The 18,230-nt window shown below is 47.5% G+C and overlaps 1 protein-coding gene across 1 annotated transcript in view; it reads left to right on the forward strand.

The window, feature by feature from the left end:
• The window catches only part of LOC139266002 (mediator of RNA polymerase II transcription subunit 12-like protein), a 799,024-nt gene that overhangs the window by 108,362 nt on the left and 672,432 nt on the right, over nt 1-18,230 (forward strand). Inside the window, exon 6 of the mRNA XM_070883728.1 lies at nt 13,470-13,580. Within this exon, the coding sequence (XP_070739829.1) occupies nt 13,470-13,580 (111 nt within the window). The remainder of the gene's footprint in view (nt 1-13,469; nt 13,581-18,230) is intronic.

Raw genomic sequence — 18,230 nt, forward strand, 5'->3', positions numbered from 1 at the left:
GCCTCGGTTTAATGTCTCATCTGAAAGACATAACCTCCGACACTGCAGCACTACCCCAGCACTGCACTGGAAGCGTCAGCCTAGACCAAGGCCTAAATTTCAAGGATGAACATCTTTATGAAAAATTGAGCCCGGAGGTGACAAAAACGTGAATGAGGGTTTGAGGAGTAGATGAGCTGAGGTGGGCAATATCATGGTGGTGGAAATGGGCAGACTTTGTGATGGAGAGAATATGGGGTCGGTAACTGATCTCTGGATTGAACAGGACACTGAGGTTGTGAACAGTCTGGTTCGGCCTGAGACAGTGGCCAGGAAGGGAGATGGATTGAGTGGGAATGGCATGTAATTTGTGGCATGGCAGATGATGGTTGCTTCGGTCTTCCCAGCGTTTAACTGGAGGAAATTATGAGTCATCCAAGACTGGATGTTGGGCAAATAACCTGACGGCACAGAAGTAGTGGAGGGGTTGGAAGAGGTGGTGGACCAGTAGAGTTTTGTTCATCAGCTTTTATGTGGAAACTAACCCTATGCCTGCGGATGAAAGCACCCAAGGGCAACCTGTCGGCGAGGAAGAGGAGGGAGCCAGCATTCATCCTTTGGGGAAGGGCTCCTGAGGTCAATGTGTGGGAGTGGGAAGGGAAGCCATTGCTAGAGATCGCGCAACCCTATTCTTTTGGAGCTTTTTAAAAAATTTGTTCTGGGATGTGGGCGTCGCTGTCACGGCCAGCATTTATTGCCCCTCCCTAATTGCCCTTGAGAAGGTGGTGGTGAGCCGCTGCCTTGAACCGCTGTTGGGGGGGGGGGGGGGGGAGTTCCAGGAATTTGACCCAGCGACAATGAAGGAACGGCCGATATATTTCCAAGTCAGGATGGTGTGCGACTTGGAGGGGAACGTGGACATGGTGGTGGTCCCATGCGCTGCTGCACTTGTCCTTTCTCGGGGGTAGAGGTCGCGGGTTTAGGAAGTGCTGCCGAAAAAGCCTTGGCGAGTTGCTGCAGTGCATTTTGTAGATGGTACACACTGCAGCCACGGTGCGCCGGTGGTGGAGGGAGTGAATGTTGAAGGTGGTGGATGGGGTGTCGATCCAGCGGGCTGCTTTGTCCTGTTTTATATACAGAAAAACATGTATGAACGGACATGTACTGAGACCCCCAAATAATTGCATGGTTAAAATACACACGAGGCACTCTGAAACCACGGACACTCTCAAATTATGAACAACAGATGGCCTACGATGCACCAAGCCCTTTTACAGCTATTGCAAAGCTGCTCTATTTGCAACTTTGAGTCGGGATCATGGGCACTACCCCCTTGCAGCTCGCTTCCTCTTTGCCCCAAATTCTCGTGAGATCAGTGCATGTCGCTTTGTGTGAGGTGGCAGTGGGTTTTGTGAAAGAAACGACTTTTGTGGAATGGGGAGCTCTTTACCCAGCATCCAAAGTGGCTGTGAAAGCACTCTATCTCTGGGATTGAATGTTTGCGCGGCTCTGTCCCAGGGATACAGCGGTTTGTCTCCCACTGTGGATGCTGCGTAAAGAACTCCGCAAAATCCAGCAAATCCCCTGGAAGAATAGATGCACCAACGTCGGTGTTCTCGCTCAGGCCAACATCTCCAGCATCGAAGCACTGATCACACTCGATCAGTTCTGTATGACTGATACCAGACTCCCAAAACAAGCGCTCTACTCCGAGCTCCGACATGGCAAGCGAGTCCCAGGTGGGCAGAGGAAACGCTTCAAGGACACCCTCGAAGCATCCTTGGAAAAAGTGCAACATCCCCACTGACACCTGGGAATCCCTGGCCCAAGACCGCTCAAAGTGGAGGAGAAGCATCCGGATAGGCACCGAACACCTCGAGTCTCTTCGCCGGGAGCACACGGAAGCCAAATACACACAGCGGAAGGAGCACATGAGAAACCAAGCCCCCCACCCACCCATTCCTCCAACCACCTTCTGCCCCACCTGTGACAGAGACTGTAGGTCGCGCATTGGTCTCATCAGTCACTTGAGAACTCATGTTAGTGTGGAAGCAAGTCTTCCTCGACTCCGGGAGACTAAGAAGAAAGAACACCCCACACTACTGAAAGTGTTGAGAGTACAAGCAATGACCATTTTGAGATAAGGACAGCTGAAGCCAATCCTGAAGGTGATTGTAATTCCCACTGTATTTTTCAAAGAATGCTTCTTGTGCAAGAACATTGTTACTGTCCAGTGCAGCAAAGATCTTCCTTCCTCCCTATTCATTTCATTTGTGTTTTTCGGGAGCTGGTGTCATGCTCCCAATCATCCTCCAATGCCGCACTGACTAGCTGTAAAAGGCCAATATTTATCCCTCAAACTACATCTAAAGATAAATTATCTGATCATTATCACATTGTTATTTGTCGGAAGCTTGCTGTGCACAAATTGACTGCAATGTTTCCTACATTAAAATCGTGACCACTTCAGGAAGTGTTTAATTGGCTGTAAAGCACTTTGGGATGTCCATAAGTCATGAAAGGCAAAATACAGTGAATAGTGAGGAGGATATTGATAGACTTCAAGAGGACATAGACAGGCTGGTGGAATGGGTGGACACGTGGCAGATGAAATTTAACACAGAAAAGTGCGAAGTGATACATTTTGTGAGGATGAACGAAGAAAGGCAATATAAACTAAAGGGGGCAATTCTAAAGGGGATGCACGAACAGAGAGACCTGGGGGTATACATGCACAAATTATTGAAGGTGGCAGGGCAGGTTGAGAAAGTAGATGGGATCCTGGGCTTCATAAATAGAGGCACAGAGTACAAAAGCAAGGATGTTATGATGAACTTTTATAAAACACTGGTTCGGCCTTAACTGGAGTATTGTGTCCAATTCTGGGCATCGCACGTTAGGAAGGATGTGAAGGGCTCAGAGAGGGTGCAGAAAAGATTTACAAGAATGGTTCCAGGGATGAGGGACAGACTGGAGAAACTGGCGTCGTTCTCCTAAAGCAGAGAAGGTTGAGAGGAGATTTGATAGAGGTGCTCAAAATCGTGAGGGGTCTGGACAGAGTAGATAGAGGGAAACTGTTCCCATTGGTGGAAGGGTCGAGAACCAGAGGACACATATTTAAGGTGATTGGCAGAAGAACCAAAGGCGACACAAGGAAAAATGTTTTTACGCAGCGAGTGGTTAGGATCTGGAATGCTCTGCCTGAGAGGGTGGTGGAGGCAGATTCAATTGTGCCCTTCAAAAGGGAATTGGAAAAGTACCTGAAGGAAAAAAATTAGCAGGGCTCCGGGGAAAGGGTGGGGGAGTTGGGACTGGCTGAAGTGCTCTTGCAGAGAGCCGTCACGGGCCCGACAGGCTGAATGACCTCCTTCTGTGCTGTAACCATTCTATGATTCTATATAAATGCAAATCTTTTATTTTCTTTGTCTCTGGACTTCAGAAGATGGGAAACCATGTCTTGCTACTCCATGCTGCAACACAAAAGCAGAAGATAATTACTGAGCAGGATGGGGTTATCCAGCTTATCCTGGTTGATCCATCCAGAAAAACCCTTTGCTCTCCCCCCCTCCCCCCCCCCCCCCCCGGCAGCCAAATATTCCTCGAATGATTTGTGGGGTTTTCACCCCCATTCCTCTCTTTATTTCACACAGCTCCCTGCTGGTCCTAAAGTTGCCTTTTACCAGTTTGAGGCAGTGTCCCGTTGTGCTAACTTTTACAATTTAGTTTATTATAATTTACTTGATCTTTTCCATACTTTATTAAACCACCTAGTACGTAAGAACATAACATAAGAAATAGGAGCAGGAGTAGGCCATCTGGTCCCTCAAGCCGACTCTGTCATTCAATAAGATCATGGCTGATCTTCGACCTCAACTCCACTTTCGCGCCTGATTTCCCCCAGAGAAATCTATCTATCTCGGCCTTGAATATACTCAGAGACTCAACATCCACAGCCCTCTGGGGTAGAGAACTCCAAAGTTTCACAACCTTGAGTGAAGAAATTCCTCCTCATCTCAGTCTTAAATGACTGACCCCTTATTCTGAGACTATGCCCCCTATTTGTAGACACTCCAGCCAGGGGAAACAACCTCTCAGCATCTACCCTGTCAATCTCTCTCAGAATCTTGTATATTTTAAACTGCAGGGAATATAGACCCAGTCTACTCAATCTGTCCTCTTGGGACAACCCTCTCAACCCAGGGATCAATCTGGTGACTCTTCGTTGCACCACCTCTCAGGCATGTATGTCCCTTCTCATAAAGAGACCAAAACTGTGCCCAGTTCTCCAGGTATGTCTGACCAAAGTCCTGTATAATTGTAGTAAGACGTCCTTACTCGTGTACTCCAACCCCCTTGCAATAAAGGCCAATATGCCATTTGCCTCTCTAATTGATTGCTGTACCTGCATGCTAACTCTGTGTTTCCTATACTTGGGCACCTAAATCTCACTGAACACCAACATTTAATAGATTCTCGCCATTTAAAAAAATATTCTATTTTTCTATTCTTCCTACAAAAGTGAATAACCTCACATTTCCCCACATTAGATTCCATTTATTACCTTACTGCCCACTCACTTAACCTGTCTATATCCCTTTGCAGGCTCTTTGTGTCCTCCTCACAGCTTACTGTCCCACCTAGCTTTGTATCGTCAGCAAACTTGGATATATTACACTCGGTCCCTTCGTCCAAATATCAGATCACCTCTTGGATGCTGCTTTTCATTAGTTGCGAAGGGTCGGCCTTGTGGCCTTTGTCTGCACTGCCCCCAGTATTTGAAAATCTCGGTGACCAGAACTGGACAGGGTTTTCAGGCTGTGGTCTGACCAGCGCACTATCTAGTTTGATTGTAACCTCCTCTGCTTTCTATTCATATTGGAATAACGGGCTGAAATTGCCCCTTCCCTTGAGGTCTGTTACCGCCGGAAATCGGCGGGCACGCTGCGGAGTGCAATGTCCGCCCGCCCTAAGAGCGCCATCAGAGCACACACCACCGATGTTCCACCCCACCCCCACCGATAGCAAAATTTCGCCGAGAAAATCTTGCTGCCGCCGCTTGGTGCCAGCGGCAGCTTTTTCTGCCGGTGCACTGTGTTTGGAGTACTTGCAAAATGGTGGTACGGCGGCCGTTAAAGGGGAGGATCTACCTCCGCGGCGGCCACCTCTTTTTTATTTTTTATCAGCTGACTGCCATGACGGCCCGACAATTACGCCCCCGGGTTCGACCGGGCCGCCAACATGCAGCCTGTCACACCCTCTTGGGTACCAGGCCACTGGCCCAGCTGAAACCCTCCCTGGTGGCCCAGTGGACCAAACTTAAAGAATTGCATCGATCTGCCCTTTGCGTGAAGGGGAGAGCCGTGGTGACGCAGCACTGTGATGATGTCATTAGCGCTACGCTGATGACTGACAGCGGCAGACACTCCGCCCCTCTCGTGTGTGAACTTCCGCGCTCCATTGCACATCCGCCCCCATTATGACCGGCTTCCGGTTCACTGAGGGGAAAAAAAGGCCAAAGAGCAGAATTTCGCTCGAGGCCACCCCATCAACTGCATCACCGGTAAAACACACACAACGCTGTAGGTACACCCCGTTTCCAGTGGTGGGCAATTTTGACCCCAAAGTGTGTTGTAGTGTCCAGCGCACTGCAGTACTCCTGAGTTCGAGGGGTGAATTTGGGGCCCAGAAGAGGCGAGGGCCCAGGGGCAGCAATGGCCAGCCCACACTGCGATATGTGTGCGCACTAGGTCTGTGCAGCAGAGCTGGTCTCCAGTCGTCCTGGGTAACCCTTGCCATTGTAACAAGACCTAGCTCTGTCAAGCCCATGTGGTGGTTGGTGTGCAACGGTCACCCCACGTTAAAAAAAATCCACGCATAGGCATCTTCCACCCCCTCAACATGTAGTTTGGGATCTGGAATATTAGGGCCTTCATTGGACACCTGTGAACTTATCCCTTTTTGGCATGGAAGCAAGTCATCCTCGATACGAGGAACCGCCTAAGAAGAAAGAAGTGCTCCTGAGCAGAGAACACACATTTTCTGGCTCCCATCCATACAAAGTTGGGGCGTCTAGGACTCTGGGACATAGCCTATTAATTAGAGCCAGGCCTTTCAGTGTGAAGTTAGGAAACACTTCGACACACAAAGGGTGATGGAAGTTTGAAACACCACCGCAAACGCTGATTGATGTGGAGTCAATTGTTAATTTTAAAGCTGTGATTGATAGATTTTTATTAACCAAAGGTATTCAGGGATGTGGGGAAAAGGCAGGTTAATGGGTTTAGGACACAGAGCGGCAATAATCTCATTGAATGGGGGAACAGGCTCGAATTGCCTGAATTGTCTAAATCCTATTCCTATATTCCTAAAAGTCACTGCGTGCAACGCAATAGTGGCCTTTTCATTGGCTCTAGACAGGGTGACACAAACGTCACTCAAACTGGTTAATACTATTTAACTTTGTTTTCCTCTCGACATGATGCAGGTGTGTTTATTAAAAAAAATATATATATTCTCCAATTAAATTGACAGTAAACGCCTACAAAATACAAAGAATATACAAAAGCATTGAGCATTTCTCACATGGACCTTCAAATTGTACAATACCAATGTTCTAATTTCGTTGCTAGCCAACCAAGATATGAACCGTGTTCGCTTCTGTTTTGCAACTTGCTTAGTAAATGAACATGCTTGTGTATTTTGTGGACTACAGGTATGTTTGGTACTTGCAGAGCAGTAAAAATCATATTGGACGGTTTTAAGAACTGATTTTCATTTAATGTGTATTTGTAGCACTTGATCAGCTCCACTGAGCAGGCCACATTGTTCGCATGCCAGACACGAGACTCCCAAAGCAAGCGCTCTACTCGGAACTCCTTCACGGCAAACGAGCCAAAGGTGGGCAGCGGAAACATTACAAGGACGCCCTCAAAGCCTCCCTGATAAAGTGCAACATCCCCACTGACACTTGGGAGCCCCTGGCCAAAGACCGCCCTAAGTGGAGGAAGTGTATCCGGGAGGGCGCTGAGCACCTCGAGTCTCATCACCGAGAACATGCAGAAATCAAGCGCAGACAGTGGAAAGAGCGTGCGGCAAACCTGTCCCACCCACCCCTTCCCTCAACGACTATCTGTCCCACCTGTGACAGAGACTGTGGTTCCCGTATTGGACTGTTCAGCCACCTAAGGACTCATTTTAGTAGTGGAAGCAAGTCTTCCTCGATTCCGAGGGACTGCCTATGATGATGTTGATTTGTTACTAAGATTAGGCAGGAGTAATGGAAACTCAGTTTAATCCTCTGGGGTTTAGAGTTACGTCTGCCCCAATTAAATCCTTCAAAATTATAAGCTAATTTATTTTCTGTACTCCATTGTTGGACATACACAGTTGGAGTTGATTACTTTACAAAACTTTCTGGTGCTGGTATCAATGTAGTGTTGGATCAAGAAAATCCTAGGTGCCGAGAGAAATGTACAAATGGTTTTGTGCAGGCTAGATATTATATGGCCACCGTGACCATTTCATGGGCATTCCCTTCTTGCAGAAAATAGCAGAGACTTATTTAGATGACCCATTTGATGCCAGCTTGATGCAGCTCCACAGGTTTTGCAAGCCCAGGTCAGCTCCCATTTGTGCAGTGGTTGAGTTTTGCAGCTGCACTATGATGGGTGCAAACAACTGCGGTGCCTATGTCTGGCCATTTATTCGTCAGCACCTCCCCAGCCCGTGACCTCTGCCACTTAGAACGACAATGACAGCAGGTCCATGGGAACACCATCACTTCCCAGGTTCCCCTCCCGACTTGGAAATATATTGCTGTTCCTTCGTGGTCGCTGGGTCAAATTCCTGGAACTCCCAATATAAATGCAACTCGTTCTGTTTTCTTTCTCCCTCACAGCACTGTGGGAGAACCTTCACCCCACGGACTGAAGCGGTTTGAGAAGGCGGCTCACCACCACCTTCTCGAGGGTGACTAGAGATGGGCCACAAACACTGGCCTTCCGAGCGCTGCTCAAATTCCCAGAAAGAATGAAAAGAAAACCATTCTAGCCCTTTTACATTGCAGTCCTGACTTTGACGCGGCAATTTTAAAGAGGGGCATTAATGGCCGGGGAAGAGGGGGGCTTTCCAAGACTTTTCTAGAAGCATGAGTGACAGCACCTTCTAATGGCTGCAGCTTCGTTGCCTTGTAAAAGGAAAAGAAAGACTTGCATTTATATAGCGCCTTTCACGACCACCAGACGTCTCAAAGCACTTTACATCCAGTGAAGTACTTATGGAGTGCAGTCACTGTTGTAATGTGGGAAAGGCGGCAGCCAATTAGTGCACAGCAAGCTCCCACAGACAGCACTGTGATGGTGACCAGATAAACTGTTTTAGTGATGTTGATTGAGGGATAAATAGTGCCATGGGATCTTTTACGTCCACCTGAGGGAGCAGGCGGGGCCTCGGTTTAACGTCTCTTCCGACAGACGGCACCTCACGACAGTGCAACACTCCCTCAGCACTGCACTGGAGTGTTAGCCTAGACTTTTGGGCTCAAGTTCCTGGAGTGGGACTGGATCCCACAACCTTCTGGCTCAGAGGCCAGGGTGCTACCCACTCATCATTATAGGCAGTCCATCGAAATCGAGGAAAACTTGCTTTCACTCTAAAATTGAGTTCTCAGGTGACTGAACAGTCTAATACGGAAATTACAATCTCTGTCACAGGTGGGACAGACAGTGATTGAAGGAAAGGGTGGGTGGGGAGTCTGGTTTTCCGCACGCTCCTTCCACTGCCTGCGCTTGGTTTCTGCATGCTCTCGGCCACGAGACTCGAGGTGCTCAGTGCCCTCCCGGATGCTCTTCCTCCATTTAGGGCGGTCTTGGGCCGGGGACTCCCAGGTGTCGGTGGGGATGTTGCACTTTATTAAGGAGGCTTTGAGGGTGTCCTTGAAACGTTTCCTCTGCCCACCTGGGGCTCGCTTACCGCGTAAGAGTTCTGAGTAGAGCGCTTGCTTAGGGAGTCTCGTGTCGGGCATGCAGACGATTGGCCCACCCAACGGAGCTGGTCGAGTGTGGTCAGTGCTTCGATGCTGGGGATGTTGGCCTGATCGAGAACACTGACGTTGGTGCGTCTGTCCTCCCAGTGGATTTGCAGGATCTTGCGGAGGCACCTTCTCCAGCGACATAAGGTGTCAACTATCTGAGCCACAGCTGACGGTCACAGCCTGTGGGAAGGATACATGCTCAGTGCAGCCACAGTGGCAGTACAATTTTCACATGGTTCGCCTCCTCCCACCAGCAAAGAAAGTCTGTGCCAAAAAACTGAAGGTTGCAATCGTGACTTTATTTTAATATATGACCCTTTCTTTCTCATTCATGCCAGGGAGTTTGTCCCAGCAGTGTAAACGGGATAGCTTAAATAACAGCAGGAGCCCTGCTGTTAGAGACACCTCGTATAGAAGCTGTTCCACAGTATAAAGAGGGACGTCAGTGCGAATCGGTTGGAAACTCACAGCTGTTGAGCCAATGCGACGTGAAGGAGTCGTCTTGGCTTCAGTTCCCCTTTTCGAGATTGAACCGTTAACAAAGAATTATTATTAACACCCTTTCTGCTGGTCGTTTTTCTTTTAGTTGGTTTTACTTTTGGTGGAATATATTTGGTTAACTAGTTTTGTTGACCTCGGGCGATTGGGGAGGGATGACTTGCCAATAGAGATGCAGCACTTTACTCCATGTTTGACCATAAAAGCATTGAGGTGTTTCAGTGATCCTGCTATTTGAAGTGTGTGTGTGGTTAGATTCCTTCAGTATTGGGACTTTTTCTCCATTCCCCGTCCACCCCCACCCACTCAACTTTTTAAACTAAAATGAATGGCAATAAATGGAGATGACGACAAGTTTTTAACTGAAACGTAGAATTGAAAAAGTATGTCTTTGTTGCTTTTATTAATACTTTGGGGTTGCAATCCTGCTTTGCAATGTTCGTAGCAAGTGTTCATAGGAAATTCCTTTGTTCCAACAAAGGTGTCAGCCCTTTATTAAAATAGTGGACCGACATGTTAATGGGTTTGTTGCAAATATCGCAGAGTTTCAATCCCCCATACCTTTAAAGACTGTGCGTGTGTTTGTACATTTCTGGACCCCCCCCCCCCCCCCCGAAAAGATAAAAGATGAGGGAACCATTTCTAAGTTTCTGTTTTTGAGCCAACAAGCGGAACGCTTTGGTTCCTCCGAAGCCCTTGGCGGCAAGCCATGTGAGGACACAGTGTCGTGCTGCTTTTTCAGCTTGTGATCATGCCAGCGTAAAACATGACCTAATTCTGCTTTAGAGTCTGATCTGTAATGTATTGGCTCAGTGAAGTGAAAATTAGCAAAGTAACAGACTAGCTCCTTGTGTGCTGAGCTACATCGGATTAGTTAGCTGAGCAGAAATTGTAACAACAGGAAGTGCATGTATATGGAAAGTCTTGCATGTTGCACACCTCCTGTTCGTCACACCAACTTCCTCGTGTCACAATTTTTAATCATATCTGTGTACAGGTGCAACGTCCCGAATCCGGAACTCCGAAAACCGGACATTTTGCGCATAGCTGATGGAGTCGTCCGGAATTATTGTCCGCAAACCGGACGTTTTTTAGGCGAAACCCGGCAGGGATTCGGTTGAGGATTCCAGATTTCAGACTTTGATTTTCTTGTCTGAAATCTGGAAAAACCCCAAAACCGGCACGGATTCGGTCCCGAGGAATACGGGATTTTGGCTGTGTACCTGTATGAACTTCCGGAAGTACGAGGGGACCGAGGGTCTACTGAGAAGGAGGAACTGAAGGATATCCTTATTAGGTGGGAAATTGTGTTTGAGAAATTGATGGGATTGAAGGCCGATAAATCCCCGGGGCCTGATAGGCTGCATCCCAGAGTACTTAAGGAAGTGGCCCTAGAAATAGTGGATGCATTGGTGATCATTTTCCAACAGTCTATCGACTCAGGATCAGTTCCTATGGACTGGAGGGTAGCTAATGTAACACCACTTTTAAAGAAAGGAGGGAGAGAGAAAACGGGTAATTATAGACCAGTTAGCCTGACATCAGTAGTGCGGAAAATGTTGGAATCCATTATTAAAGATGAAATAACAATGCATTTGGAAAGCAGTGACAGGATCGGTCCAAGTCAACATGGATTTATGAAAGGGAAATCATGCTTGACAAATCTGGAATTTTTTGAGGATGTAACTAGTACAGTGGACAAGGGAGAACCAGTGGATGTGGTGTATTTGGACTTTCAAAAGGCTTTTGACAAGGTCCCACACGAGATTGGTGTGCAAAATGAAAGCACATAGTATTGAGGGGTAATGTATTGGTGTGGATAGAGAACTGGTTGGTAGACAGGAAGCAAAGAGTCGGGATAAATGGGTCCTTTTCAGAATGGCAGGCAGTGACTTGTGGGGTGCTGCAGGGCTCAGTGCTGGGACCCCAGCTATTTACAATATACATTAATGAAGGAATTGAGTGTAATATCTCCAAGTTTGCAGATGACACTAAACTGCGCGGCGGTGTGAGCTGTGAGGAGGATGCGAAGAGGCTGCAGGGTGACTTGGACAGGTTGGGCGAGTGGGCAAATGCATGGCAGATGCAGTATAATGTGGATAAATGTGAGGTTATCCACTTTGGAGGCAAGAACACAAAGGCAGAATATTACCTGAATGGCGGCAGATTAGGAAAAGGGGAGGTGCAACGATACCTGGGTGTCATGATACATCAGTCATTGAAAGTTGGCATGCAGGTACAGCAGGCGGTGAAGAAGGCAAACGGTATGGGATTTGAGTATAGGAGCAGGGAGGTCTTACTGCAGTTGTACAGGGCCTTGGTGAGGCCCCACCTGGAATATTGTGTTCAGTTTTGGTCTCCTAATCTGAGGAGGGACGTTCTTGCTATTGAGAGAGCGCAGTGAAGGTTCACCAGACTGATTTCAGGGATGGCTGGACTGACATATGAGGAGAGACTGGATCGACTGGGCCTTTATTCACTGGAGTTTAGAAGGATGAGAAGGGATCTCATCGAAACATATAAAATTCTGACGGGACTGGACAGGTTAAATGCAGGAAGAATGTTCCCGATGTTGGGGAAGTCCAGAACCAGGGGTCACAGTCTAAGGATAAGGGGTAAGCCGTTTAGGACTGAGATGAGGAGAAACTTCTTCATTCAGAGAGTTGTGAACCTGTGGAATTCCCTACCGCAGAGAGTTGTTGATGCCAATTCATTGGATATATTCAAGAGGGAGTTAGATGTGGCCCTTACGGCTAAAGGGATCAAGTGTTATGGAGAGAAAGCAGGAAAGGGGCACTGAGGTGAATGATCAGCCATGATCTTATTGAATGGTGGTGCAGGCTCGAAGGGCCGAATGGCCTACTCCTGCACCTATTTTCTATGTTTCTAGTTTCTATGACTATATATACTTACCTTGCAGTCCTCCAGAAACTAGGTCGGACTGTGGAGCACCCTACTTTATTTTCTGTTGCAGTGCCCCCCCATTACAGTGGAAAAGCCAATGAGCGGCTTGGACAGAACATTTGAGATTAGCTCAGCGGGAACATTGGTGCAAAGCAGGAATTAGAATCGGAAGCAGACTCAAATTATTGATTTGTATTGATGTAAAAGGGACCTGTCATGTTGCAGGTTATATTGATAAATCTGTGTTTCCAGCAAATGACCCAGCTGTCTTCATGTTGCTGCTGCTGCCAAAACAGTCAGTTAAGTGATACAGTCAGTTAACAGCTTGAGTCACATAATTTTTTTTCCCCCCACGCAATAAGTATCGGTTCAGATCATCCTAAGCATGACCATTATTAACTGCCGAAAGGTCGTCGACCTGAAACGTTAACTCTGCTTCTCTCTCCACAGATGTTGCCTGACCTGCAAGTGTTTCCAGCATTTTCTGTTTCTTTTCCCATTATTAACTGTGTTGTGGGGAAGGCCTCGGGCAGTCGATGATATTGGTGACGTGCTTCCCTTTCCATAACCTTGATTTACTTCTCTTCCCCTCGGAAGTTGCTGCCTGTGGAGCAAGGAATTTGGCACCGACCAAACCTCTGTGCGGACCCTCGCACGTTTCTGCAATCTGTGTGTGCTGTGCTGCCCGAGCACCACGGTTTCTGCAGTGGGCGTTCTTGCAGGCAGTGGAAACGTTGGGATCTAAGTTGTTTGCCATATAGGTTGAGGGTCCAAAATCCGGAAAATGTTCCGAACTCCGGACCCAAAATGTTCCGAATTCCGGACCTTCCCCACACCCCCCCCCCCCCCCCCCCCCCCCCCGGCCCTTTACCACGGTCCAGGTGTTTCCGGATCCGGGATGTCGGAAAGATGTTCCGAAATTCGGAAATACCTGAAATCCAGAACGGCCTCGGTCCCGGGGTTTCCGGATTTTGGAGGCTGTAGTTGTAAAAGACGGTGGATTGATTTGCTCGGAGCCGGGAAGCTGGTTTTAACGTGTATGCATGTCATGTTGTAGGATGGGATGTTGGAAAGACACGAGTACTTGACCTGGATCCTGGATGTTCTGGAGAAAATCAGACCAGCAGATGATGAACTCCTTAAGTTGCTGTTGCCACTAATGCTACAGGTAAGCACAACGAGTATTTCCCCTTTTCCAATCAAGCTTTGTGTACTTATTTTTAAAAAAGAGAGAATAGAATGAAGACTATCTGGCCCAACCAGTTTCGAGTTCTGGATTCTCTGCTCCAAATTATCTACCCATCTCCAATGTCAACGCCCTTTTTAAAAAGAAATAATCAGTCCACACACACACTTTTGTTTTCTGCTAAACATGGCATAGAAACTGAACAAAGATCGGTGATGAAATGTCCTCCTGGGTGAATTAAATTCCTATTTAAAATGACAAAAATCCATTGGTCATAGAATGAAAGAAAATTACGACACAGAAGGAGGCCATTCGTCCCATCGTGTCTATGCCAGTTGAAAAGGAGCTACCCAGCCTAATCCCATCTTCCAGCACTAGGTCCGAAGCCCTGCAGGTTACGGCACTTTAAGTGCATATCCAAGTACTTTTTAAATGTGGTGAAGGTTTCTGCCTCTACTACCCTTTCAGGCAGTGAGTTCCAGATCCCCACCACCCTCAGGGTGAAGAAATATTTCCTCATCTCCCCTCTGGTCCTTCTACCAATTACTTTAAACTTGTGCCCCCTGTGTATTGACCCCTCTGCTAAGGGAAATAGATTCTTCCTATCCACTCTCTAGGCTCCTCATAAATTTTATACACCTCAATTAAATCTCCCCTCAGCCTCCTCTGTTCCAAAGAAAACAACCCCAGCCTATCCAATCTTTCCCCATGGATTAAGTTCTCCAGTCCATGCAACATCTTGATAGTTACACGTTTCCAGTAGGATAACATTTTGATAACCTGCCACACAGTTTTCTGCAATATTTAATTCAACTGAATCTCGTGCCATGCTCTGCAGAGAGTTTTGCCATTTATATCGGAGTGGGCCAGGCACTGCACTGGATTAGCACAGGCTTTTTACATCTGGGTTTGAATCCAGTACAGCGTATAGGATTGAAGGTCTCCTCTCTCCTTGGCGGTATTGGTTCTATGTTAAATGAATTTGGATGTTCAGTCCAGTTCTAGTATGCAAGCCCATTGCTGTGTATGCAATAACTGTTAGACTGACTACTGTTTAACTCCAAGAGGTATGACCTTGGCTCTGCTTTATTAAGGCCCAAAGTGGCTAATACACCAAATGGCTGGCCTTTTATACTTGGGCTACACACACGTGCGTGCAGCCCAATGGCCTCCAACAGTGATCTCAAAAGTATATACATGACACCCATCACCAATCTGTCCCTAATTTGGCAACGATTGGCTGTCTAGCTGAGAAGCTAGAAAGATGATTGATCTGGGAAATAGAAAATTTAGCTGATAGCTTTTCCTCTTCTGATGTAAGGTTTGAAGGGCCTTGCTGGGATAGAGCAGGACACTTAACTACTCAAAGCCAATACTATGCTGATCTGAGAGTTTTTGTCCATTCTGGGCTGCCATTTTCAACAACGAATTCCATTTCTCAGCACTGACAACTGCCACCTAGATGAGCATGCACAGTTTTTTTGGGAGTAAATAAAAATCTCCAAGTTTCCCCAAAATTTCTGCGCCAGCGTAAATCACTTGGGTACGATTTTCTTAGGTTGCGATTTTTTTGCGTCATAGAGGGAGTAACCTGATGTCTGTGCCAGTTTTTCACATTTAAGCAAGTTTGGCCAATTTACATTTTTCCTAGGATGGGCGTATGTGATCACTCCCAAAAAACCTTCTGGGCATTTAACCCTACAAAATTGGCGCAAAAAGACGCCACTGTTTTTAGCCGAAGTTTGAGGGAGTCAAGAAGAGAGAGTATGCATCATAAATGTTAATTTTTTCACAGCCAAAAGGGAGAAATTGGAAGTCTAATGCAAATCTTGAATTTTTCAATTTGCGATTTATTTATTTATTTTTTTAAAAGTACCACGCCACCGTTGAACGTCTCCTCACTGGGCTCGAGGGTTGGAGCATCGGCCGGCAGAATCACTCCCTCGGCCGGACACTTGCTCGGGGCTCGGCTTCAAGAAAGCCCTGGTTTTTGGGGGGGGTGGGAGGGCGGTGGGGGAGGTGGAAGCCGAACTGAACTGCCAGCCACTTATAAGGGATGAGAACCCTTAGGTTATAACTTATCAATTTCTAAAAGCTCTGTTTTCATCCTGAATACTGTCCCTCTCAGCAGCTTCAAAAGAAGCCTGGGGGGGGTGGAAGCCGAGCCCCTGTGTCCGGGCGAAGGAGCAATTCTGCCGGCCGACGCTCCAACCCTCGAGCCCGGTGGAGAGATGTTCCGTGGTGGGGTGGTACTTTGGGGGGGGAAAAAAAATCAAAAATTCAAGAATTGCAATAGACTTTGTTGCCCCAAATGTGTTCATTGAATGTTTCCTGTTCTAAGCAAGCTTATTGCGCATGCGCAGACCAGGGTGTGGTCCATATTAAGGCGTGCACCTCGGATGGAGGGAGAGGGGGAGAGAGAGAGAGAGAGAGAGAGAGAGAGAGAGAGAGATCATTGACACTGCCATACCTTGTCTGCATGATGGTGCTGTGGATAAGAAGATTGATTACACAGCATCACCTGAGGAACCTCAGAGCATATAGGATGATGGGCAGGAGGCCTTACCCCCATCGGATATATCGAGATTGGCGTTCATACCTGCACCTGAGTGATGAAGATTGTGTGAGAAGGCAGCGTTTCCACAAAGAAGTTATAACAGAGATTTGTGAGTTAATAAAAGCTGACCTGCACCCTAGATGTGTCAGGAGGACTGATTTGTCAGCTGAAGTAAAGGTTACAGCTGCACTCTCATTTTATGCATCTGGATCATTCACAACTGGGGATGTGTGTGCCATTTCTCAACATGCAACACACATCTGCATTTGGCAGGTGACTGCTGCACTATATGCCCAGAGGAATGACTACATAAAGTTCCCCATGACCGCCCAGGCAATGCGTGAAAGGGCTGTGGTCTTCTCCAGGATTGCTGGTTTTTCAAAGGTACAGGGCTGCATTGATTGTCCCCACATCGCCTTGCAAGCACCTTTGGAGGATTCAGAGATGTACAGGAACAGAAAAAGCTTTCACTCCGTGAATGTGCAGCTTGTGTGTGATGACCTGCATCGCATCATGGCAGTTGATGCGAGAAACCCTGGGAGCACCCATGATGCGTTCATCCTACACGAGAGCACTATATCTGCCATGTTTCAGCAGCAGCCAGAAGGGCAAAGCTGGCTACTGGGAGACAAAGGGTACGGCTCATGATGCCCCTACATGTAACCCGGACGGAAGCAGTGCCGTTATGTTATGTTAATAATGGAACAAATAATGCAAATGTTTCTTCTTTACTTAAAAAAGTTGTGTTAATAATGGAGCAAAGAATGTAAAAGATTCAGTTACAATTTAAAATATATTTTATTCAAAATTTAAACACTTGTTTGTACTTAAACTTAACTTTAATAAAAATATTCTTGTATCAAATTTTAAATTATTCAGTTAAGATCACTTACAAACTTTAAGATCACTTACACACTTAAACTTGTAAATTTACATCACTTACAAAAAACTTAATTTGAGAACAGTAACAACAATATTAATAACAACAAGAACAACAGCAGCAAAGAAAGGCTGCACCCATCTCTCCTCCACCTTATTCTAAGACCGCCCGCTGCGCTTGGTCTTGGTGACTCCACCCCTGCAGGCGGTAGCACAGTGTTTCTCGGGTTGGTACCAAGTTTATTCTTTCGAACATCTCAGATAATGCGCACTTCTTGATGGGGGGGGGGGCGCGTGGGCAGGCTGTAATGTGGAAGGCCCGGCTTGGGCCTCTTCAGAGACTGGTCTGGGGCTTGGAGTGGGAGTGGCAGTTGATTCTGTCAATGGTCATGGGGTCTGGGCGTGTTCCCTTATTGCAGCAGCTAACTCCGACAATCCCTCCCTCATATACTCCGCCAGCGCCTCAACTACCTGCGACACTCCCTCCCTCATGATCCCGTACAGTGTTCCCATTTCTCATGAGAATGTTGTTGCTTCTCCTGCCAGTCCCGATACCTCATCACCTACCCCACTGATGGTGTCGAGGAGTGATCGTGTAAGGCCAATGCTCTCCGCACTCATTGCCATCATCTGGACCACATCGGTTAGCTCCTGCACCTCAGGAGAGCGCTGTCGAGCTCTCCTTCCCCTCCTCACCCTGGGTGTGGCTCGCTGCATCCCACTGGAACCCACAACCTCAGACGGTGGGCCCTGGGTGTGCCTCGCTGCACCCCATTGGGATCCGCAACCTCGGATTGTGGGGCCCTGTGTGAAACCATGAAATGTCCCAACACTCACCCCATTCAGAAAAGGGTCTGCCACCTCAATGGGCGGCACCTGCACCACCTCCAGAGCGAGTACAACAGTGTGGGCTTCATCCTCCCCCTCCCCCTCCCCCTCACCCCCAAGTTCTTGGTCTGGAAGGTGGGATTGGAAGATGTTCTCCTCTTCAGGCTCATCCTTGTCTGAATCATCAGTGCACAGTGCGTCGTCTTGTCCCTCTACCACTGCACTGCACTCCCCAAGCCCCCACAGTTCTCTGTTATCTGGTTCAGAATGGACCATTTTAAACATCAGAACTGTACTCTGTATTTACACTCCAGATCTCTGTCTGACCCGTGCCACAGGAGATCGTTTTCCCCCCAAACATTATCACC

This window comes from Pristiophorus japonicus, chromosome 6 (assembly GCF_044704955.1).
Source record: "Pristiophorus japonicus isolate sPriJap1 chromosome 6, sPriJap1.hap1, whole genome shotgun sequence".
NCBI lineage: Eukaryota > Metazoa > Chordata > Chondrichthyes > Pristiophoridae > Pristiophorus > Pristiophorus japonicus.